Source organism: Theropithecus gelada, chromosome 6 (genome assembly GCF_003255815.1).
Source record: "Theropithecus gelada isolate Dixy chromosome 6, Tgel_1.0, whole genome shotgun sequence".
Lineage (NCBI taxonomy): Eukaryota > Metazoa > Chordata > Mammalia > Primates > Cercopithecidae > Theropithecus > Theropithecus gelada.
The window spans coordinates 53,841,808-53,866,487 of record NC_037673.1 but is presented as its reverse complement, the minus strand read 5'-3'; the positions used below and the strand labels follow the sequence as shown (position 1 = coordinate 53,866,487).

The 24,680-nt window shown below is 40.6% G+C and overlaps 1 protein-coding gene and 1 long non-coding RNA gene across 4 annotated transcripts in view; one reads left to right on the top strand and one right to left on the bottom strand.

Moving 5' to 3' along the window:
• Nucleotides 1-2,408: 2,408 nt before the first annotated feature.
• MIER3 (MIER family member 3) overlaps nt 2,409-24,680 on the top strand; it is a 32,805-nt gene continuing 10,533 nt past the window's right edge. For 2 of the 3 annotated variants that reach the window (XM_025389023.1, XM_025389024.1), the window contains exons 1-9: nt 2,409-2,439; nt 3,881-3,905; nt 7,743-7,888; nt 15,798-15,932; nt 17,138-17,258; nt 19,093-19,178; nt 19,345-19,417; nt 21,447-21,598; nt 24,104-24,185. In XM_025389023.1, the coding sequence (XP_025244808.1) occupies nt 2,431-2,439; nt 3,881-3,905; nt 7,743-7,888; nt 15,798-15,932; nt 17,138-17,258; nt 19,093-19,178; nt 19,345-19,417; nt 21,447-21,598; nt 24,104-24,185 (829 nt within the window). In that variant the 5' untranslated portion in view covers nt 2,409-2,430. Of the gene's footprint in view, nt 2,440-3,880; nt 3,906-7,727; nt 7,889-15,797; nt 15,933-17,137; nt 17,259-19,092; nt 19,179-19,344; nt 19,418-21,446; nt 21,599-24,103; nt 24,186-24,680 lie in introns of all 3 variants that reach the window. The other variant, XM_025389022.1, reaches the window with a different exon arrangement.
• On the bottom strand, nt 7,662-13,679 carry LOC112626727. The gene is made up of 2 exons (XR_003119952.1): nt 13,281-13,679; nt 7,662-7,822 (listed from the first exon to the last, which is right to left on the bottom strand). It is a non-coding gene; the product is annotated as an uncharacterized LOC112626727 (long non-coding RNA).

Genomic DNA, 24,680 nt, shown 5'->3' with positions numbered 1-24,680 from the left:
AATGAGAGCTCCATCTACATACAGTAGACTTTACACACTTTATCATAAAAGAATGTGTTATGTAAGACTGGGTGGTAAACTTTCTCTAGTGATCAGGTGGGGGAAAGTAGTTCTGCTTCCTTTAACTGCTAATTAATTTAGCTTCATTTATCTTTGTCTGAATCCTTATTTAATACCATGGACTCAGACTCCCTACACTATGTACTACAATAGGGAGCACATAAGCATCGAAATTACAAATGCCTATACAAAATCTTTACAATTGAATATAAAGAGAGTCTACAGAAACACTACTAGATTTATGGCAGTGAATAAATCTGTGTATATTTCAATTACGGCAAAACATATAATCTAAGACTACATTTATAGTTTGGATTAGCCAAGTTTGCTGGGAAGAAAATGTTTTTCCCAATGTAATGTATGAGGCAGGTTGTTGGAGACACTTTCTTGACGTGGCTCAGACTGTGGTCCAGCTGCTCAGAGCACTGTTTCATGGCTCTGTCCACAGGGTGTGCTCACGGCCTCATTTCTAAAGTTATTCACTTGTACTTAATTTCAAGCCTTTTTTTTTTTTTTTTTTTTTTTTACTTTGAAAACTCTGAACGCCTCATTGAGGAGAATACATACAATGTGTGCCAAGGTCTGGTTTCAAAGTTCAGCTGTTTTTGAGTTATTTGACTGGACAAAAGGTCGAAAGATATCTTTCACAGCAGGGAAAGTGTAATTTTTCATGTCTTTATGATGTTTAGAAATAGTTGGAGTGATTTTCCCTAAAATTTCCATAAATAAATAACTTTTACCCGTGGTATAAGCTTGATTTTGAGATGCCTTGGCAAAAAATTTGAAAATAACCCTCTCCCTACCTCCAGTCTCCAGCCTCATCCACAGTAGGCGCTCCAGCAATAAGGGAATTGGAGGGACCCCAGGTTAAAATCAAGCCCTTTCATGTTTGGATTAAAAGTATAAAGTATGAAAAGTTTTAGCTTCTAAAAAAACTTGTCTTTATCATTTAATATTATGTATGTTTTAGAAAAAAGCTGGGAGAAGAGCTCTGGTGTCTGAGATCACTCTCTCCAAATTCCTGTAGGGTCCTGCTATAATTCCTGATTGAGTTTGCATCTCACTTATCCTGTACCTTACAGCCGACTTTCTTTTCCACAGATAAAACTGGCCTCCCACTTCAGGACAATGTGTCCTCTGAAATTGCTAGGGCAACTCCATACCTTACTTTAACTTCTTGCAGGACCTAACTCTCCAATCAGCCGTTAGCGTATATTTTTGTGTACTTGGCTCAAAGGCTTTCAGCGTGGATGTGGCCCTTCCAGAGAGTAATCTCCCCCAATGAAGAGCAAATGGTCATAAGGCACATGTAGGAGCAGGCATTCCTGTTAAGCCTTATGCTCCGTCTTTCACCCATCCACTTGCACAGGGGACTAGTTTCCTTTTATGATCCTACCCAAATGTTTGGCCTTTTTGGAGAGGTGAGGGAAGTCGGGGGTAGAATTTTTGAGACTCAGTTCAGGGCCTTTGATATGCTGTTCCCGTCCTTCAACAGATGTATCAAGTATCTCTGGGTCATCCCCTAAGACACACTGGTGATGAACAATTCCTAGAACTGGTCTAATTTTTTTTCGTAACAGGACAGTTTATATTTTTTGGGCATCTTCTTGAACTGTACAAGTATGTTCAGCATCATTTCTCTGCCCTGTCGATCTTTTGTCTTTTCTTCTGTGCTGTCAATAACCTGTTTGGCAAATGTCTACTTCCATTGTCCACTCCGTGAGCCAGTGTACACCGGTCTCCATCTCCCATTCCTGCAGGTCTCTTCGTGGAAATGGCAAAGTGCCTGACTGTTGTCCTCTCATTCTGGACTGACTCTGCCATCCACCAGCCTCTTCTCCCATTTCCCAGAGCTTCCTCCCACGTCTATTTCATCGATCACCTCCTCCTCTTAGGGAAGTTGAGTCTGTCGAGTTCCCCTGCACATCTCCTGCCAGTCCAAATTTCCTGCCCGCACGCCCTCCCGCGCCGCGGTGTCTGTGGGTCGGTCCCCAAAAGCGCCCGCCGGCTCTTGGGCCTCCACTGGCTGGACGTGGGTCTGTCCCGCGCCCGTGCGTCCGTCCGTCCCCCACTTGCCTCCAATTCCGCAGGAACTTTACTCCAGCCGGGAGAAGGACCGTAAGAGCGGGTGCGCGTCTGGCCGTCTGCGGCGGGCGCGGGGGTGGCGAGGGGCGCCAGGCGGTGTGGGCGTGCGAGCTGGCCGGGGGCGTCGCGGGCCGCCCTGCCCTATAAGGGGCCGTGCCGCCTCCGCCGCCGGGCGGGTGCCGGGCGGACCGCGGCGGCGGCGGCGGCGGCGGCGGCTGCGATTGGCTCAGGCGCCCCATCCGGGGACTGGGCTCGGCGCTGCTCGTTCGCCCTAAAGGTACCAATATGGCGGAGGTGAGCAGGGAAACCGGGCAGGAGCAGCCGGGCTGGAACGGGCGCCCGGCGGCTCCCCGCGGCCCCCGAGCCAGCCTGGGGGATCCGGGGCTCTTTCCGCGGCCCCATGAAGGGCGGCGTGGCAACGCGGGGGTCGCGGGGCGGCGACTGGCCGCGGCGGGGCCGGCCGGGGGGCGGGAGCGGGCGCGGGAGCGGTCTCCCTCCGGGACTAGGCCGCGGCGGCTCCGGCCCCGGTCGGGCCGGGCGACGGAGCCGGACGGAGGTGGCGGCCGGCGGCAGCGAGCCCTGCCCCAGGGACGGGGCAGTGCCGTGCCCCCGGCCGCTGACGCGGGCCGCCGGCGCCTCCGCGCCTCTTCCCTGGGCCCGGGTGGGTGTAAACCGGCCGAGCCCCCCCTCCGCGGCCGGATCGCAAAGAGGGGAGCGGGCTGCGCCACTGCCCTGCGGGAGTCGTGCGCTGTGCCCCCGGCCCACCGGGCCCGGGCTGCGGCGCGAAGGAGCCGCACGCTTTACTTTGCTGGGGGCGCGGAGAAGAGCGGGATGCGCGGCCACCGGGCTTCGCTGAAGAGCGGGACTCCCCGCCCCGTAGCCCGGGAGGTGCGGGCGCCCCTGGGGTTAAAGGGCAGACCGAGACCCTCAACGCCCTCTCCAGGAGAGATGCTTGATAGCCCCAGTTTACTCTGGGCTGGAGGAAAGAAGGCTGGGCAAGCGAAGCTGCCCCGGCCATGTCCCCCGGGACTGGTGAGCTGGGGGGAGGGGGCGTTGTGGCAGGAGTCCCTAGGCTGGAGCTCCCCGGGGCTGGAGGCGCGCTGGCGGTCCAGGGAGGGACTGAACACTCTGGAAGGAGCCAGCATCCCTGAAACTGAGAGGAGCTGCATCTCTGGACTCGGGAGAGAGGATGGGGGGCTCGCGCTTTGGTTTGGGGGCGAGTGTCCGATTCGAGCTGGCCTATGCTCCAGGGGAAGAGATCGGCCTCGGAGTTGGGGCTCCCGGGCCCCAGGGGCAGACTGGGTGCTCAGAACGCGAGTTCCTTCCAGAAAAGGGTGTTACGTTTCGAGTTGTTTGGGGCTTCGGAGAGCCGGGCGGGATTTGGGGGACTCCGGAGATGCCAGGGATGGGGGACTGATGGTGCGAGCCGACTGCTCTGGGTTTTGCTTCTCCGCTTTTTAACTTGCTAAGCTCCAAGAAGCGACTTGGAGTTGCCTCTCAGACTCCGGGCTTAGTCCCGGGTCTGTGAGTTTGTACACTGGGGACTCGGGGAGGAAGGCGAGGCAGCCAAGAGGGGGCCCGAAAGGGGCCGGGAAAGATTGGAGCGAAGCTACGTCTTGCACTTTTGGCAGCTGCGGTGGAGCGCTCGACTCCGCCTCCTCTGCGCCCTGTTGCCGGCGCTGCCTCTTTCCCCGGCTGCGGGATCTAATCTCACGTTTTCTTCTCTCTCTCCTAGGCTTCTTTTGGAAGTTCGAGCCCAGGTTTGTCCTATTTTCTTATCTCTTCAGTGGTTCCTAGTGGGTAATGTGGGCTCAAAGATCTGTTGCTAAATGATTCCCCACAGAAATGTATCTTGCAGGTTTTTGTTCATTGATTTAAAGAGTTTCAATGTGCATTTAGTAGTTAAGTTTGGGGAAGGAACAGTTACACTGTTCTTTGTTGTTTTCTCTTGCATGTTGGAAAGGTAACTGTTACAAAGCTGCTACGACAAGCGTTCTTTTAAGTAATATGGCTTTAATTATTACATATCTTATTTTTTCTCCGAGCCTGAAACAGTTAATCCCAAATTAACTTGACACCAACTTTAGCAATTTAGATTTTAATTTCGGTTTCTTCGAGAGACTTAATTTGTCAGAACTCTGGGACTACTTTACTAACCGTAACTCCTCATCTCCTCTTACTTTGTTTCTTTTTCATAATTAAATGTCTATGAATTGTGTTAAAATTGGAAGTTGAGAGGTAAAGCTACCTTAAAATAAAAAAAGAACTTCCAAGTTCGTCACAGAAAAATGATGATTTCGACTTCTGAGCTGAGACAATCTTAGGTCATCTAGTACGGTGTTTCTTAACTTTCTTGAGGTCAGAAACCCCTGTGAGGATCTAGTGAAAGCAAGGGATGCGTCCCAGAACTCTGCGCATATGCACAATTACACACAATCTGGGGTTTGTAGAATTCCTGAAGCAGGTCCATAATAAGGACCTTTCCTCATGCTAATCATGTAAGGATATCTTTGTTTCAGTTTCTCATCCCCTTTCTGTTTACCTCTTCGCTCTCTTCCCTCTCATAGTCTACAGCAAAAGCACCTCTGGACTGGTCCAACTCCATTATTTTGCACTTGAGGAGACTTTTAAATAACTTTAGGTAGTGGTGGAGCACAGATGAGCTCCTAAATCTTCCATTACAACTTGTTTCCGTAGAGTGAACAGTCTGTTTCCTTACAGTATTACTTTTTGTATCTACTCGACCTTCAGAGCCTCACTTGACTGTCATTGAGGCTACATCTTTAAAATTTATTCTAAAAATTTTTGTTAATTTTGAGATGAACTTTTTTGTTATAACTGATTTTAGGAAAATATATACACGATGTCAAGCAGCTGGATTAATGGAATTTTTCCGTTTGGCATCACTGACTTCTTTTAAGAAGTTTCAATCTAAGTAAAAAGCCAAAAGACAGTGTAACCTGTTTTTAATCAACTAGCCTGTTTTGTTGTTGTTGTTGTTTGTTTGTTTTTTTTTTTTTTTTGAGACATCAGCCAGGCTGGAGTGCATTGGCGCAATCTCACTGTAACCTCCGCCTTCTAGGTTCAAGCCATTCTACTGCCTCAGCCTCCCAGGTAGCTGGTACTACAGGGATGTGCCACCACACCCGGCTAATTTTTCTGTATTTTTAGTAGAGATGGGGTTTCATCATGCTGGCCAGGCTGATCTTGAACTCCTGACCTCAAGTGATCCGCCCGCCTCAGCCTCCCAAAGTACTGAGATTAATTAACCAGTTTTTTTTTTTTTTGAGACGGAGTCTCGCTCTGTGGCCCAGTCTGGAGTGCAGTGGCCGGATCTCAGCTCACTGCAAGCTCCGCCTCCCAGGTTCACGCCATTCTCCTGCCTCAGCCTCCCGAGTAGCTGGGGCTTCAGGCGCCCACCACCTCGCCTGGCTAGTTTTTTTTTTGTATTTTTTAGTAGAGACGGGGTTTCACCGTGTTAGCCAGGATAGTCTCGATCTCCTGACCGCGTAATCCGCCCGTCTCGGCCTCCCAAAGTGCTGGGATTACAGGCTTGAGCCACCACGCCCAGCCAATTAACCAGTTTTTTAAAAAGAGAATTTTAGAGTTGAAAGGGATTTTTGAGGTCCTTTCAGTCATCCCCATGTATTTTGCAAATGGAAGACAGGAGCTAGACCTAGAAAGTTTAAATGACTTGCTTCAGGTCCCAAAAAGCCAAGGACAAAGCTGGGAGTAGACCCTCAGGTCCTTCGATTTTTGGCCCTTATTGAATACCTTCCATGTTAAAGGGGAAGCCTGTTGTGCCAAGTGATAGAGGAGTAACAGAAGAGCCCAGAGGAGCTCTGCTACCAAAGAGGTGGAAAAGTCAGCATCTATTTCATTTCTGCCTCTTTGGCATACCATGGAACTTGCCAGGAATTCCTCAAAAAAAGAAAATTTGTGATGGTGGATGTGAGCTAATTAATATTCGTATGTCTTTTTGTTTGTTTTTTGTTTTTTGAGATGGAGTCTTGCTCTGTTGCTCAGGCTGGAGTGCAATGGTGTGATCTTGGCTCACTACAGCCTCGACCTCCCAGGTTCAAGCGATTCTCCTGCCTCAACCTCCCAAGTAGCTGGTATTACAGGTGCCCACCACCATGCCGAGCTAATTTTTTTGTATTTTTAGTAGAGTCAGGGTTTTGCTGTGTTGGCCAGGCTGGTCTGGAACTCCTAACCTCAGGTGATCGCCCCACCTTGGCCTCCCAAAGTGCTGGGATTACATGCATGAGCCACCGCCCCTGGCCCGTATTTATTTTTAAATTAAACCACATGTAAATCAACAGGTTTTTAAATGAGCAGATATTTTTCAACGTTAAGGAAGATAACATAATGTAAACCTGCCAAAAAATTAAGTCCTGTAGAAATTGTATTTTTAAAACTAATTAGAGTTCTCTGAACCCAGAATCAAAAATAATGAATTATGTGTGTGGTTTTTCCGTAGTGAACAATCTTTGGTCTAGTTCCGTGTTTTGGTAGTGATCTCACACTGTCCTGAAATGTTTGAAATTTTAAAATATTCAGTAGCTTGACTGAGAACAGATTAAACTTTTTATGTTGAGTATGCTTCCATCCACTTCTTCCTTCCCCCAACCTCAGTTTCTGATACTTTCCTTCCTTTCTCTGAGGGTTACTGGCCTAATTGAATTGGATACTAGAGTAAAACAAGTGGAGAAAGTCCTGTTTTCTTATAAATTTGATTTCATTTCTTTGGGATTGTGGATTTTAGTCATTTCTTCTCTTGGTTTTTGGAGTTTCCTGTAGATTTCATATTTGCTATTAAAAGATATTACAGTTTTATAAACAAGTATGAATTATCCAAAACAACTTGCAATGGATACATCTTCCAAAACCTTCAGATGCGATTTTCTGTATTCCCTACACATAATCCTAAGAACTTTGTTAATCATCCAAAGTAAAGCAAAGTCTTACAGTTTAATGCTTGTCTGATTAATGCTAGGGAACTTGAAGTACTGTTAGAGACATATAAAGTGATACAATGCTTTTAAAAGCTGAATGGCTATATAGCTGCTTCACAGAAACTTGTATTTGTTTTATAAAACAGATTTTTGTTGTGTTTTTGTGTTTATTTGAGGGTTAGAATTTGAGTAAAATTTATATAATCCTGAAGTGTGAGTCTTAGTGTATAGTAGATTCTTGTGAAATCTTCCGTTCATGGAAATTTAATTCTTCTGACATTTTGCTTTGCGTTTAGACAGCTGTATTAAATGAACTGATAAGCAAGTTTGACTCCTTTTTCTATTAGAATGTTTCTTTAAGACCTTGCTGCTTAAATCACTTTGTTGTTATAAGATGTTTTCTTGTGGACTAGACCCCTTATAAAAGTGTTTGTGAATAACTTTGCCTTGTTATTTTGCTGGTTTAGACATATTTTCAGAATCATAGGGTCTTAATTTATGACCTATAAAGTATATAGTAAATTCATTTAGTAAAACCCTCATGTAAACATTAAAAGGAACTGGCAGAAGAACACAAATTTTTATTTTATTTTGTTAATAGCCTTGTAAATGTGTAAAGTGATTCAGTTTGTTTTATTCCAGTTGGGTCTTTGTCTTCTGAAGATCATGATTTTGACCCCACTGCTGAGATGTTGGTCCATGACTATGATGATGAAAGAACTCTTGAAGAAGAGGAAATGATGGATGAGGGTAAAAACTTCAGTTCTGAAATTGAAGACTTAGAAAAGGTATAAGATTTACTTTAATATACACATTTATAAAGAGTTTGAAATTCTGTTGTAATTTTTAAAATAATCTACCCGAAATAAAAATAGGATCATAATCCTTTTTTTTGTTTCCACTTTTATTTTGGGGGATAGCCTAATAAGTGTTTTCATTTAATTTTTCAAAATTATTTTGTATCTCTTAACCTAATTTTTAAGCTTATATCAGCACAGTGAAGTAGGTACACATAGGCATTTTACAGATGAGAAAATTGAGATACGGAAAACTATAGGCCCTAAGATTAGTTCTGAATCCTAGTCTAGCCCTCTTCCCATTATATCATACTGTTCTGCTAAGGGTCAAACTTGAATTTGGCTAAGTACTATAGTAGATACAGAGAGAAGTCTTTTCCTTCAAATAACTCATAATCTAGTGGAATATTTTAAGAAAATTGAAAAAGGTTTACTGTATTTTCAAATATAAATTGGTAATATCCCATCCCCTGCTCCTTTAAAAGTCATCTTTTAAAAGATTGGCAAGAGTGAGTGTAATTTATAATTTTTTAAGCCCCAAGTCAATATAAATTCAAATGAACTGTATTTTTAACATGCATTTATACCAGGACTGTATATAGAGAGGTCCCTATAGGGGTTACCTTGAAAACGTGTAGGATTTATGCTTACTTAACCATATTTGAAAATTTCTAATCAGCCAGAATAACAAAAGATTTCAGAAATGATACTTATCCTCTGAGTTATCCTACACCTCTTTTTCTTAAAAAGGGCAAGCACATTCTTATATATATATCATCTCCTCCGCTTAGTAGCTTTGTGAGGCAGGAGTGGAGTATTATTTTATTTCCTTCTTCATGTTAATACACAGGGAAACAGAAGAGTGACTTAACTGCCCTCCCACTTGCTCTGATCTGTGGTTTTTATCTGTAGTAAAGTGCAACTGTATACATGTGGTCTCTATTATTTTTATTGATGTTTAAAGAAACATGAAAATGAATTAAAAAAACAGTAGAGACACAAATATAAAGAGTAAGGATCAAGTTTTTAGAAGGAATTTGAAATTATGTTTTAATTATTTCCATATAACTTGAAATAGTGTATTAATCTTTTATTAGTGGAAAGATTAGTGGAATAGTGATTTAGGTATTGGTGCGTATTAATAGTCTTAGGGGATTGATGTTAATGTTCATTTGCAAGAATTATAAGTTTTTATGTTCATAGTAAATAAACTCAGTTGTGTGTTGACTGTAATATGACCCATATTTTAGTGTTCACAAATTTTTATTACATCATGTGTTATGGAAAATAAGGTAAGTACAAAAGTAATTTTCTTTTAGTAGCTCTTTGAGTATAGAATATGTGGCTAGATTTTAGTTATTAAACATACTAAAATAGGATTTATGTAATATCTTTATATATTTTAATGTATTCATATTACTGCCTTCTGAGAGCTTTCAATAGTCCTAGATTTATAGGTAGAACTTTTTTTTTTTTTTTGAGAAGCCGACTTGCTCCATTGCGCAGGCTGGAGCGCAGTGGCATAGTCTTGGCTCACTACAGCCTGTGCCACCTGGGTTCAAGTGATTCTCCTGCCTCGGCCTCCCGAGTAGTTGGGATTACAGGCATCCACCATCACACCTGGCTACTTTTTGTATTTTTGGTAGAGATGGGGTTTTGCCATGTTGACCAGGCTGGTCTTGAACTCCTGACCTCAGGCAATCCACCCGCCTTGGCCTCCCAAAGTACTGGGATTATAGCGTGAGCCACCGCACCTGGCTGGTAGAACTTTTTAAATAGTACTTATTTCTGCTTTTATTAATATATAATTATCCCCTTGGTGTTCACTGTGAGAAAAATTCAAAAATTCAGAAAAGCACAAATGAGAAAGTAAAAAATCATTTTTTCTACCACTTAGACTTTAGTATAGGTTTTTTCTTTTTTGTTAAAAGAAAAAAAGAAAAAGCATTTAGGCTGGGGGCGGTGGCTCACACATGTAATCTCAGCACTTTGGGAGGCTAAAGTGGAACGATCGCTTGAGCCCAGGAGTCTTGAGACCAGCCTGGGCCACATAGTGAGACCCCATTTCTACCAAAAAATTTAAAAATTAGCTGGGCATGGTGGTGCATACCTGTAGCCCCAGCTTCTTGGGAGGCTGAGGTGGGAGGATCACTTGATCATCCCAGGAGTTCAAGGTTGCAGTGAGCTATGATTGTGCCACTGTATTCCAGAGTATGTGACAGACTGAGACCCTGTCTGGGAAAAAAAAGATCACAAGACATTTAAGCAAATTATATGTGTATTGTTTAGCAGCCTGTGCCTTAAGGTATCAGACAGGCGTTAGTTATTAACATGAAATGCATCTCAGACAGTCTCATTTGGTCCATCCAGCAATGCCATCAGTTGTGTCAGATGAACGTTGGCATTATTTTTCTAGGCTCAGAGACCTTGTTGATTGTAGGACGTAGTGTTGATTTCTTTTCTTCTTTTTTTTTTCTTTTTTTGAGACGGAGTCTTGCTCTGTTGCCCAGACTGGAGTGCAGTGGCGCCATCTTGGCTCACTGCAAGCTCCGCCTCCTGGGTTCACGCCATTCTCCTGCCTCAGTCTCGCAAGTAGCTGGGACTATAGGTGCCCACCACCACAGCTAGCTAATTTTTTTTGTTTTGTTTTTAGTAGAGACAGGGTTTCACCATGTTAGCCAGGATGGTCTCGATCTGCTGACCTTGTGATCTGCCCACCTTGGCCTCCCAAAGTGCTGGGATTACAGGCGTGAGCCACCGCGCCCAGCCTACTGTTAATTTCTAAACAGTGTAGGGGTAGGGGGAGGAACACTTGTATATGAAGTTTGCACTTTAGTATCAGGCTACATCCTGATTCTGATACGTGAGGGAGCGCATCATAGGATCAAGGAAATGATGGTATGTGAGGAAATGGAGGTGAGAGGGATTAGGTGATTTGTCCAGTATAATGGTTAGCAATTAGTGGGTCTTCTGCCCTAAATATGGTACTCTTCCTGATATAAATCCTTTGACTTAGAGAACAGTTCATTTATAAGTGTGACTACATTCTACTGTGTTCCTTAAAATGTAAATAGGTTCAACAAAATACCCAAGACAAGGAAGAGAAAAATCCTTATACCTGGGATAAGGTGTTGGTTCACACTTCTAAGCTGATTTAGCTACCACAGATCCTTACAGACTTTGAGACTTACTAATTCAATTTTGAAAAAATTGTTTTTATGTTTTAAAGGACTTAAGTGCTTTATTAATAGGCTCTCATAGAAAGCTCATTTGTGAAGTGCTTCAGAGACTAGAGTCACCTTTTCCAGTTTTGCTTTAAAAGTTTTGGTACAAATGATTTGTGTTTTAGCATCAACCCTCTGGCCACCACTGTCATCACTTGAACTTATTAATGAGGTTTCTATGAAGATGGTCACCTTCTCCCTCAACAGATGGTCATGCCTGTGTCTTTATAGAAAAGTGGGGGTTTTCTTGAGTGAGTGCTGGGAACCTCCTGTCTCCCTCACATATACAAACTTTCATATTATTCTTTTCCCTCCTGTCCTGTGAAGTATCTGTGATATCCCAGGCTAACCTCTAGATTCTATCCCTCCTGCCCTCAATTTATTCTTTTACCCTTTTTTTAAAATTTCCACATAAAATCCTACTCATGTAGATCCCACATTTGGAAGAAATTCTCTTTTGATCTTGTGTTGCCCTCAGTCACTCCCCTTTTGTAGCCAAATCTCAAGTCACATATGTACTTTCTTCCCCTCCCGTTCAGTCCTTAGCTTGGCTTCTTCCACCGTGCCATAAGGCCACCAATAATTACTTATGTAGAGATGGTCTCACTCTGTCACCCAGGCTAGAGTGCAGTGATATGATCATAGCTCACTGCAACCTTGACCCCCTGGGCTTAAGCAATTTTCCCACCTCAGCCTTCCAAAGCCTAGGGATTACAGGTGCACCCACCACCCTGGCTAATTAAAAAAAAAAAAGTTTTTTATGGAGAAGGGGTCTTTCTATGCCCAGGCTGGTCTCCAACTCCTGGGCTCAAGCTATCCTACCTTGGCCTCCCAAAGTGCTGGGATTACAGGCAGCAGCCACTGCGCCTGGCCCAGGTCACCAATAATTCCTGATTGCCAGATACTAAGATTTCTTGTCTTTTTCTTGCTTAATTTCTTTTTGGAATTTGACCCAAGTGACCATTCCTGATTATCCATACTTGTTTCTGCCTTAATTTATGGAATCCTACTTTTTCCTGGTTCTATTGTCTGACTTCTCCCTCCTTATTTTATGATCTTTTCTTTCTTTGCCCACATTTTCATTAACATTCTCTGGGGTTTTGGCTATTGTCTTCTCACTCTGTGTGCCTTTTCTGGGTGATCTCACTCAAACCACTGCTTTAGCTTTCACCTTAAACTGATCATTACTGTCCCATCCTTAAATTTATCTTGTGTTTCTGTCTCAGTGGTGCTATAGTTACCTAACTTCCCAGGCCAGAAATCTGGCAATCCATTTGAACTCCTATGTTGCTTTCATTCTTTCTATCAAGTAACTCAAGAAATGGATCTTTCCCTAAATTTCACTCAAATAATCCCCCTTCTTAGTTCAGGCTCTCATTCTACTTCCCTTAGAACATTATTTCCAAAATACGAATCATGTTTAAGAATTTTCAGACATACCCATTGCCCATAGTGTAACATATTTGAAAGTTCTTCTGATAAGCATAGATCCCCTCCTCTTTTCTCTCTACCCTCTCCGTGGGTGAGCTCATCAACTTCTGTGGTTTTAAATATCATCTAGATGCTAATGAATGCCAGATTTATATCTTTAGCCCAGCCTGGTTCTCTGAGCTCCAGGCTCCTGGCCAACCTGACTTTTCTACTTGGTGTTTCATAGTCCTCTTAAACTTAACCGTGTCCTTTGCAGAACTCTTGTTTTTGTTTTGTTTTGTTTTGTTTCCTTCAAAAACCTTTTATTCCTTTAGTATTCTCTATCTTGGCAGAAGTTACCACCATCTAGGCAATTGATCAAATAGAAAACTGGGGAGTCCTCCTTCCCTTTCCCTCCCACGTCCAGTGACCCATTTGGTTCTACCTCAGAATATGTCTCTTCTCTTCACTTCTCTCCTCTTGTGTATCACTACCCTCACCTAGCACGAGGCTTTTTAAGTGGTTTCCCTGCTTCTCCTGTATCTCTCCACCCTTCTCAACTTTTCTTCATGCAGGTGTTCAGTATTTTAAGAAGAAATAATGCCATGGTACTCCCTTTTTATGAGTCTCCGATGGCTCCTCGTTGCCCTGGGAATGAAGTCCAGGTTCCTTTCCTTGGCCCTGAGGCCCTTTGTGATCTGTCCCTGCCTCTCTTTCCATTCTCTTGAACCATTCTTCATTCTACTCACCAAACTTTGGCCACTTGGCTTAGTAGGAAACCACCTTCAGCCCTTCAGGCCTCACATGTGTCATTTTTTTTGCCTGGAATACTCTTCACGGGACTGGCCTTCTCAGACTTCAGGCCTCTGCTGAAGATTGCTGACTGTCTCTCCCTGCTACCCTCTGAAAGCGGGCCCCGAGTGTTACTCTGTATCTCAGTGCTCTGTTTGTTACACTCATCAAACTTGGCAGCCCTATATTTGTGTATTGTCAGAAGCCTTGTCATCTTTCAAGACTTAGCTCAGTCTTCACCCTCTGTGCATACCTCCATACTCCATACGAGTATTCTTGGGATGTAGATCTGCCCTTCTCTATACTCACAATTGAATATTGAAGTCATCACATTGTGTTATAATGGCTAACTCATCAGTTTCCCCCACTAAGACTGAATTCCTTGTGAGCAGGGATTCTTCAGTAAATTTAATTTTTATGTCCAGTAGCCAGTAGCTAGTAGCCCTCAGCCAAGTACTTAGAACTGAGTAAATGATGGGAAGGTGGACCATCAGTGCATAAGAGCTGAAAATTGCCACTCCCCATTTCAGGAAGAAAGACTGAAACTGTGAGGTTCTGGAGAAATGCTACTGACAGGTGCTTGGCAAAGGCTGCGACCCAGGCACCTCTTAAATTAGAACCAATATGAGCCAAAGGGAATGGGCTACGTGGACTCTGCAAGGAGCAAGATAGGACTGTAGAGAGACTCTAAATCTGAGTCTTGTTACCTTCAAGGGATTCTTTGGTTTGGAAGAAAAATAATTCATGGAAGTTTCCCTGTGGTGTAAGTGAACTTCACCCTGTTCTGACAATCCAACTCAATTTATGCTGACTCCATGCTCCCAAAGGAGTTTTGGTCGATTTAAATCCCAAGCTAAAAAAGATTTTCATGATCATTTATGGTCATTAGAAAGGTGTATGTCTACTACTGCAAATTTATAAATTAGTGTTCTATCATATACCTGATTGTGTAAGTTCATTTAGCATGAATCTGTTTTAGTTATACACAATGAATTATGTAAGTTCCATACCTGCAAAGGTGCATCCCCTGTGGGCCCTGTGGGCAGCCAGCTGGCCCTGTAAGGAATCGTCACTGGCTCTTCTCAGGTCACTTTGTGATCAACTGTGGGCATGTTTTGCATACTCTGCTTTAGCGTTTTCATGCTGTTTGCTTTATGGATTATTTTATTTTAAAGGGAAAACTAAACCATAAGCAAATTTTAAAAATCTTTTAATTGATGGATACAGAAATCTTAAAAATATTTAACAGATTAACTAGTTCATGAGTATATTGTTTTGAAGTTATTTATTTGAATGATAAATAGTTCCTTTTTTTTCTTTTTTGTATTTTTACTAGAGATGGGGTTTCACCATGTTGGCCAGGCTGGTCTCGAACTCCTGACCTCAAGTGATCTGCCTGCCTTGGCCTTCCAAAGTGCTAGGACTACAGTGTGAGCCACTGTGACCGGCCTTGAATAATAAATAGTTCTTTACACTTTAGTAGTTAAAACATAGTCATGTGTCGCTGAACGAGGGAATACATTCTGAGAAAGGCGTCATTAGGCAGTTTCATTGCTGTGTGAACATCATAGAGTATGCTTAGACAAAAGTAGTTAATGTAGCCTACTATACACCTAGGCTATATGGTGTAGCATATCATTCCTAACACAGTTGTATATGCAGCCTGGCTGTATATGCAGTCTGCATGCACTGAATGTTATGTAGTATATCGTAACACTTATTTTCACATGGATTCCTGAGAGGGAAACAGTGACTTGGTGTCACTCTGAGGCATGGCATAGGTATTCATAACATAGGCAGCACTGTAGCCGGGGCATGTAATTTTATTAAAGAAGCCAGTAAGATAACTGGGGAACTGGGATTCAAACCCGGAATTAAGCCTCAGTTTTCTCACCTGTAAAATGGTGATAATAGTATAATCTTCCTCAGACAGTTGTTTTAAAAAAACTGGTATAAAAATATGGGATGTAGTAAGAATATAAAAGGATAATTGTGCTTTGAACATAAATATTGCTGATGTTAGTAAACATTCAGCAAAAGTTTTTCTACCAGGTGTCTTCTAATTAACATGAAGAATAAAGCAAGCGGTCAGCTGTTAAATGCATGGAAAGAAGCTGTGAATTACAAGTTATTGATTGATTAATTGGAAATGTTTTCAGGGCAAATCTTTATGTTAACTTGAAAGCTAAAAAGCACTAAAGCAAATATTTGAGGAATTTTTAAAATAGTAAAATGCTTCTGGAAAATAAAAACTAAGGTGTTAATTGTTAGGCTTTTTTTTATACATTAATTATAGGTCTAGGTGTTTGGTCCTGTTTTCTGACAACAGCAGAAAAAGAAAAACTGAAGCTTGCCTTTGATTTGTTCTGCTGTAGTGATAATGTGCTTTATGAACCTAAGGGGACAGTAGAGTTTACCTGCAGTTCAGTATTGTGACATCTGCTAAGTCTGTGTTTATGCCCTGGCTTGAACAGGAAGGAACCATGCCTCTAGAAGACTTACTGGCATTCTATGGCTATGAACCTACGATTCCAGCAGTTGCAAATTCCAGTGCAAATAGTTCCCCAAGTGAACTGGCAGACGAACTACCAGACATGACACTAGACAAAGTAAGTGTGAGTATTTGAAAGAAAAATTCAGGATCTGTTACCATTGACTGCTTTTATTAGAGTTTTTTTTTCCATTTAAAGTATTATTTAATAATTCTTAAATGTAAACTTCTTGTTGACCCATTGTGCTTATTTCGGTGGCTGATATAAACATTGTTTGGCTTTGATCACACTATGTTAAGAGTAGTATTAATAGCAGCTTCATGGTACTTTGCATGCCTGAATATTCTCCTGTAATGTTTTCATCTTTCCTGTGTAGACACATTGTATCTAAACTTAGATCTTGGCTTAACTTCTTTTGATCCTATAAACACATAAAAGCCTTGATTAATAAATCCCCCAGAAGCCTTCAAACCAAGCTGGCTTAGGCGTGGAGTGGTTGGAGAGAAGTTCTGTTTTCTTGGCTCTGGGAGTGACAGCGGCCGCAGCAGCCAAGACCACGGTGATCCATCTCTAACATAGGCTGGTTGTGGGGAGGCCTAGTCCCTACTGAGGAAAATTCACACAGCCATGGCCTCTGCTAACAGATCCCTGGGAACCTTTCCTTGCCTTTCAGATCTCAGGCAGGGAGAGGAATCCACATCTTGGAACCTCTTCCTGTGAGTTACATTGTTCCCACTTTTAAGTCAATGTGATATTAATGTACCACAGACTTTAATGACCATAGTCATTCAACAAGTATTTATTGAGTGGCTACTATGTGCTAGGCACAAGGATGACTGTATACTTACATAAAAATTAATTCAAACGTGTTTCTTTTAAAATTATGTCAGTAGTCAGAGCTGTTCATTAGTTGGGTTTTTAAATTATGGAAGAGTGGAGGTTGGAGGCATTTTTTCAGTTTTATTTTATTATTGACAGAAAATGAATATAATTGTTAAGCACTTAAAAGTCAGACTATTTTTGTTGTAAATTCACTAAAAATTAGCCTACAGCTTTAGATAAGCTCTCTGTATACCCACAAATTAGGCAATTGTTTGTTACAAGTATATAGTTGCACTAATTATCATTTAATAGTATAGTATTGAATATTACATAATATCAAATACTAAATATTTTTGTACGTGAAGTACATAATAGGAGAATTTCATATTTCTTTCATAAGGTTCCAACTGCTTCTTAATTATATGTTATAAAAAGATAGTTTTCTTAATTAATGAGATGTAATCATTTCTAACTCTAGCACTGCCTTCTTATTCTTCCAGGAGGAAATAGCGAAAGACTTGTTGTCAGGTGATGACGAGGAAACTCAGTCTTCTGCGGATGATCTGACGCCATCTGTGACTTCCCATGAAACTTCTGATTTCTTCCCTAGGCCTTTACGATGTAAGAAACCCAGTGGATTACTGATTAATAGTAACATTGATACTGTAGCTTTAGTACATTTTATTGTGTTCAGTAATTTATGTCAGAATATTCTAAATATTTTATGTGGTTGAGATAAAATACATCTGTAATTTAAACAAGATTATAACCTTTCTTTTGGGATAGAGGTGAACTAATATGTCATTTAAAAATTGAAATATTTGGCCAGGTGCAGTGTCTCACGCCTGTAATCCCAGCACTTTGGGAGGCCGAGGCAGGCGGATCACTTGAGGCCAGGAGTTTGAGACCAGCTTAGCCAACATGGTGGAACCTATTCTTTACTAAAAATACAAAAAATTAGCCAGGCATGGGGGCATGCACTTGTAATCCCAGCTACTTGGGAGGCTGAGGCATGAGAATCACTTGAACCTTGAGGGTGAAGGTTGCCGCCAGCTGGAGATCATGCTACTGCACTCCAGCCTGGGCCACAGAGAGAGACTCTGTCTCAAAAATAATAATAATAAGATAAAAATGGAAATATTGACTTTATTTTTACAAGGCCATTTTCCTTCTCAAGAGTCATCTGTTGCTATGGTAATCATTCCTAGTTTCACCACAAAATTTTTTAGACTTTTTTGAATTTCTATTAAAAGGCTCCTGCTCTCCTGGTTTTGAATACTTACCAGTGCTCAAAAGGTATTTTCACTTTTAATGATAAATCTTTTTCCTATTAGTTCTTGGTGTTACCTCTTAATGTTTATCAGTAATACTTAAAAGGTTTTGGGGTTGGGTGTGTGATCCCAACACTTTGGGAGGCTGAGGCGAGAGGATCACTTTAGGCCAGGATTTCTAGACCACCCTGGGTAACATAGCAAGACCCTGTCTCTACAAAAAAAATTTAAAATATAAAACTTAGCTGGGTATAGTGGCATGCACATGTAGTCCCAGCTATTTGGGAGGCTGAGGTAGGAGGATCACTCAAGCTCAGGACTTTGAGGTCACAGTGAGCCATGATCAGGCTACTGCTCTCTAGCCTGGGTGACAGAGTGAGACCCTGTTTCTAAAAATAAATAAATAAAATGTTTTGGACTAAAATAATTTCTTAGATGCAATCTGCAGTCTCTTTTTTTTTTTTTTTTTTTTGCTATTTTTATGGTAGACGAACTGTTTGGTTAATAAGTTCAAATATCCATGCATTCGTGTGTGTACAAAAACAGTTTCAGTGGACCTAATATGCAACTCTGTGTGTGTATCTCCTTCTGGATTAGTATAATCAGAACTCCAGTGTTTTACTTTCTTTTTAAGGTGGCCACAGTGGTTTCCTTTTACCTCCCAAACTATTTAATAGTATACCATAATAATTATCAGGATACTATACACTTTTTTTTTTGAGATGGAGTCTCACTCTGTCGCCCAGGCTGGAGTACAATGGCGTGATCTTGGCTCACTGCCACCCCTGCCTCCCAGGTTCAGGCAATTCTCCTGCCTCAGCCTCCCGAGTAGCTGGGATGACAGGCGCCTGCCACCATGCCTGGCTAATTTTTTTGTATTTTTAGTAGAGCCTGTTGGCCAGGCTGGTCTTAAACTCCTGACCTCAAGTGATCTACCCACCTCAGCCTCCCAAAGTGCTAGGATTATAGCCATGAGAGCCACTGCACCGCCCAGGATACTATACCCTTTATTAGGATTTTCAGTGTCTCATTTTGACCAATGTCGATTGTGAAAATCATGCCGGTGGTTTAGTATACTTATGCTGATCTCACTTATTTAACAACATTTTAAAAAATACAACAGGCATTCTTCCAGGTTCTGCAAAAATAGGCAGTAAAAACCTTTTAAATTTTTGTCTTTTAAGCAAATACTACATGTGATGGTGATAAGGAATCAGAGGTTGAAGATGTTGAAACAGACAGTGGTAATTCACCTGAAGATTTGAGGAAGGTAAGTTGAGTTAACATAGTGGACTAAATGGGCTTTTAAAAATATTTCTGAAATGATTTATGATAATTTTGTTGTTTTGACCTGTAGAAACTGATTAATGAGTTGGGGCTTTTTTTCAGTATCTATTTTTATAGTAAGTTATTTTTACCTCTCAATTTTCCTGTAGGAAATAATGATTGGTTTACAATATCAGGCAGAGATACCCCCTTATCTTGGAGAGTACGCTGGTAATGAGAAAGGTAAGGAAAGCTTTTGATTTTGATAATGTTTGGTAGATCAGGTTACCACTTGATATGTTTATTTAAATACCTGGTTTCATATCAGCCTTGGCAATATATAGATAGATTTGGGAAACATGCAGAGTTAGGATATTTAGGCCTGACTTAGGAAAAATGTATCAAAGTTAATCACTAGACTCAGTTTCCCCCAACCCCCAGCCCCGCCCAAGGCACACATAGTGCTTGTTAGCCAGTACGCTCAGTGCCTGTTGGAATAGTGGAGAGCCTCCCACAGTGCTGTACCTTGGCCTTCATCCTGCTTCAGTAGAAGTGGGTAGGATCTCATCACCTGAGATAATGAGAATGTTAAGGATATAATCTTCTGGAAAGAAAACTCTTGAGGGAAAAAGAGACTGGAAGAAATTCTCCTTCCCCAGCCCTGGAAGAGCAGGAAGTGAAATGTAAGGATCTGCTGCTTTTGCTTGTATACTCCTAATTATGTGTAATCAATTTTTCCTTACGTTTTTGGTGCATTCCAATGGTAGTTGGTTTTCAAAATACGGAGGGGATAAGGTGGTAGGATATAAAAATACAGTTACACCTTCTTAGTTGAACTCCGGAACCAAGTACATTAGGAATATTTCCATGGGTGTTTGACTTTTTTCCTAAGTTGATTTATCCCTGTGAAGTCAAAAGGGCAAAAGCAGCACCCAACACAATACTTCCTGAGTCCTTCTTTTTCCTTTCCTCCATGCCAGGTCATCCTCCATTTAAAGGAGGGAAGGACTGGTTACCCTGGGATTGTTAGGCATGGCAGCCACTAGGAACACTGTTTTCCTAAACTGCTTTCAAAGTGTTAAAAGACAGTTGTCCCAGGGGAAACAAAACATAACTAATAATCTTCAGATGTGCCAGCCTTCTCACCCCACCACCCAAATGCCACACTTGGCCCTTTGAGCCAAGTACATGCTCAGCAACTGTAGGTCCTTAAGTCACACATAGTAGAGGTGAAATTTTGTCAGTGCTGCAGATTGGAGGGAAGGTGTACTTCATCTTTTGAGGGAATAAACCCAAATTGTTTTACCTATTTCACTTGTGACCAGAGATAAAGTAAGTTCTAGGAACTTCTCTCAAAAGACAAGTGTTACTGCTTCACAGGCACACTTTATTTTTAACTTTCCTGCTACCTGGGACTGACAATGCCTGCTTCCTACAGTTGGGATTATAATGCACTTATCATGGTCCCTGGCATGCAGTGTGTTCTCAGTACATTATTTTTATTAGCTATAGTCAGTACTATGCACTTGAAGAATGGATTGCACTTGAAGCACTGGACTAAATACTTGGGCAGTTCATATTACTTTATTGTGTAAAGTAGAAGCTTTGAGTAAAGTGGCAGAGTGCATTAATAAAACAAACTTGTTTTAATGACATTTTGTTCATTAATGTATCAGTCTGTTTAAGAGATTGTAGAAAGTTTACTTTTCTTACTGTTTCTTCCTCTTCCCAAAAACCTCCCTAGGGAGGTTTGGTTAATCTACTTTCTCCTTTAAATAAAAGTTATCTTATTGGGAGAAAAAGTATACCTTTTTTAGCTATTTCCTTATTACCAGATATTTTGGGTTTTATTTATTTGCAATTTTTAACCCCTAGAGATTTCATAGAGCAATTTAGGGATTTCAAGAGAAAATTCCAATGAGGTTGTTAGAGAATTTACACAGGTTTTGTTTGCCCCTTCATTAGAAGAGTATAAAATAACCACTATGGGGTTTTATATTAGACTTTACTAGGCATGGAGAGCCTTCAGATTGGTCAGTATATCCAGCCACCAAAAAAGCTACTTGCTTTGGCCACTGGAATCCTTGGCCTATAATAAAGTTAAATTTTTGCTTGTGTGTGAAAGGCCCTACTTAACGGATAATCAGATTACTGGTGTCTTCAAAGTTCTTTACTTGTCCCACTGGATAGCCTATCAAGGAAGACAAAGAATTGTGTACGTCTTTGAGTGTGTTCATGATTTTTAATGTGTTAATGGGATTTTCTTTATCAGTATATGAAAACGAAGACCAGTTACTTTGGTGTCCTGATGTGGTTTTGGAGAGCAAAGTTAAGGAATACCTTGTTGAGACTTCATTAAGGACTGGCAATGAAAAAATAATGGATAGGATTTCTGCAGGAACACACACAAGGGACAATGAACAGGTATACTTCAACTTCTGTGGAAACAGCAGCCAGTTTACAGTATCTTCTTGATTTCTTATATTTGATACAGTTATTTTTAACATGTGAAGTAGGTATCTTTTCTGATAGAGTTTTATAATTTGCAAAAGACTGGTTTAAAAAACCATAACCTTGAGTTCTAGAGATAACTTCACTGTAGTTTCATATCTTTTCTTCAGGTCTTTTTAAAAATACCTTTACATATGTCTTACTTGAGATGCCATTTTATATCCTTTTAATTAATTAATCTTATTCTCCTTTGCCATTGAGAATTATTTAATACTTCATTCTTGATGTCTGTATAGTCTATCCTATACTTTTAAAAAAAAAAAATTTCACCTAAATTTCAACTTACTGTGTACTATTCTATACTTACAATTCATTTATTTAAACATTCTCTATGGTTGGACTTTTAGATTTTATAAGTGTATTCTTTGAATTGTTCTCAACTTTATTTAGGAAGTGATTAAAAAGTAATGTCTATTACGACTGTATAAATTTGACTTAGGAGCATTTGTTAAGCACTTGTGTACCTGTAGATTCAGAATACTGTCCTGAGTGCATGTGGGATGGGGGATGGGAACATTGCCTATTAAGTTTTTCAAATGCCTCTAAGTTTTGCCCCTCTGACATCATTCTGCTTCTTTCATATGCCTTTATCACTAAGAATCCCCAACCTTGACTAATGAGTATTCAGAGGTGGGCAGACACAAACTTGAATTTTGAAGTAACATAGGGAAGTCATACTAGCTGTCAGAAAGAAATCTCATTGGGTTTTTGTATTGATATTTGAAGTCTATATTAATTTTAGAAGAATTAAAACCTTTATAACATTAGAAATTCAAATGGTTTTGCTTTTTTGAATATCACATGCATCTCACTAATTCCTCAATATCTTTTATGTGTGTGTGTATTCAATGCTATTGGAAAGGGGATCTCTATTTTATTTATTTATTTATTTTTCCGAGATGGAGTCTTGCTCTGTCACCCAGGCTGGAATGCAGTGGCGCGATCTCAACTCACTGCAACCTCTGCCTCCCGGGTTCAAGCAGTTCTCCTGCCTCACCCTCCTGATAACTGGGATTACAGGCATGCACCACTGTGCCCAGCTAATTTTTGTAGCCAGGCTGGTCTCAGACTCTTGACCTCGTAATCTGCCTGCCTCGGCCTCCCAAAGTGTTGGAATTACAGGCGTGAGCCACCACGCCTGGCCCTCTATAATATTTATAATTGTATATTGTTGATGTTGAGAAATACCAATTTTTTTTAAAATGTAACTTAAACTGTTGAAACTACCTGACTCAGTTGTTTCTCAGGTTTTCTAGTTTGCCTTTTAAAAAATTTATGGGTGATATCATTTCTGTTTGACACATCATAATTGCATACATTTATGGAGTGGTTTTTTGGTTTTTGGTTCATGATTAAATTACACTTTTGTTCCTTCCTTACCATTATTATTCCTGCTTTATATCTTAATGCATTAGCTGTAACTCTGAGATACTTGGTAATAACAGTGATTTGGTGCCTGCTTTTGGTGGAAGTAATACATCTAAGGTTTTTACATTAAGAATAATACTGGTCCTTGGTTCTACTGTCTTTATTATAGCAAGATAATATCCATCTATTTATAAGTATTGTAGTTTTTGTCTTTTTAGAATTAGAAATGAATATTTATCAGATGCTTTTTAAGCAGCTGTTGATTTGATTTTTTTTAAATTAACATTTAATTACACATGTTTAGGTACACAGTGATATCTTGATACACATAATGTGTAGTGATCAGATCAGGGTAATTAGCTTAGAGATGACTTTTTAAAATGTAGGCTATTGATATATTAAAAGTTTTCCTAATATTGAACCATCTTCACTTCCTTAAAACTTACTTGGGAAGGTGGATTATTTAACTTTCAACTGAATTCTGTTATTCCTGTTTATTATGTTCATAATTCCAAGCAGATTTAATAGGAATATATTCTAATTTTAAAAAGTGGCACCTTTCATAGTAGATGGAAATAACTGAGACCGTTATAATCCTAGTCTGAAGTGCCATGCCTGTTATTCCAGGCCTGCTGCTGTTCCCTTATATTAAAACTAAAAGAGACAGGGAGGAAATGACATCAAGGGACAGACTATAACTAATTTTTCCAAACTAGAAAAAAAAAGCATTTAAAATAGGGGAAACTCAATCTTAGACCTAGTGTTTTTGTTTGTTTGTTTGTTTGTTTTAAAAAAAAGTCAGAATGATACAGGCAGGTGATTTCTGAGAGGTAGCGTGAGGATGAACATGATTTCACATGGTACCAGAGTCAATCTGCACGATAGTTACATAGACTAAATGCTTGGGCAGATATACCTTCAAATGCCCTGAAATTAGAGAGGATTTCAGTGTTTATCAAGACTCCAATATTTATCAAGACCCTTATACCTGTTTTTTAAAATGCTGTTAAGTATGAACTTTTAATACTTTTTATTGAATATCCACCCCAGGCATTATATGAACTTCTCAAGTGTAACCACAATATAAAGGAAGCAATCGAAAGATACTGCTGCAATGGAAAGGCCTCTCAAGGTAAGAAACACTTGGGTTTAAGAGAGGGACATGACAGGGATGGTCATTTGGGGATCAGAATAAGCAAAGTATCCTAAGGGACAGAGCAATCCTGTAACACTTTTTTAAGATCTGGTTCAGCTCCATAGCAAATAATTTTTCCTTTTCTTGCGCTCTATTTTTAGATGTATCAGAGATTGTTCAAATACAAATTAGTCACACCCCTGCCACCTCTACTTTCTGGAAGAAATAGTTACAGAACAAAGCAGACCCCAGAGATGACAATATGTCCAAAGTAATTAAAAAGAATAGTTTTATGATTTCATTGAAAAAAGGTTTTTTCTTTTTTTTTTTTTTTTTAGCCAGACAGGAAATGAAAAGATTAAAGATTAAAAAGGAAACATGTATAATATATTCCACTGAATTTATTTCAAGAAGTATATTTTTAGTAATCATGTAATAACATTTTATAGTTCTTACGTTTTGTCAAGGAAAATGGTTAACTTCTATTTCAGT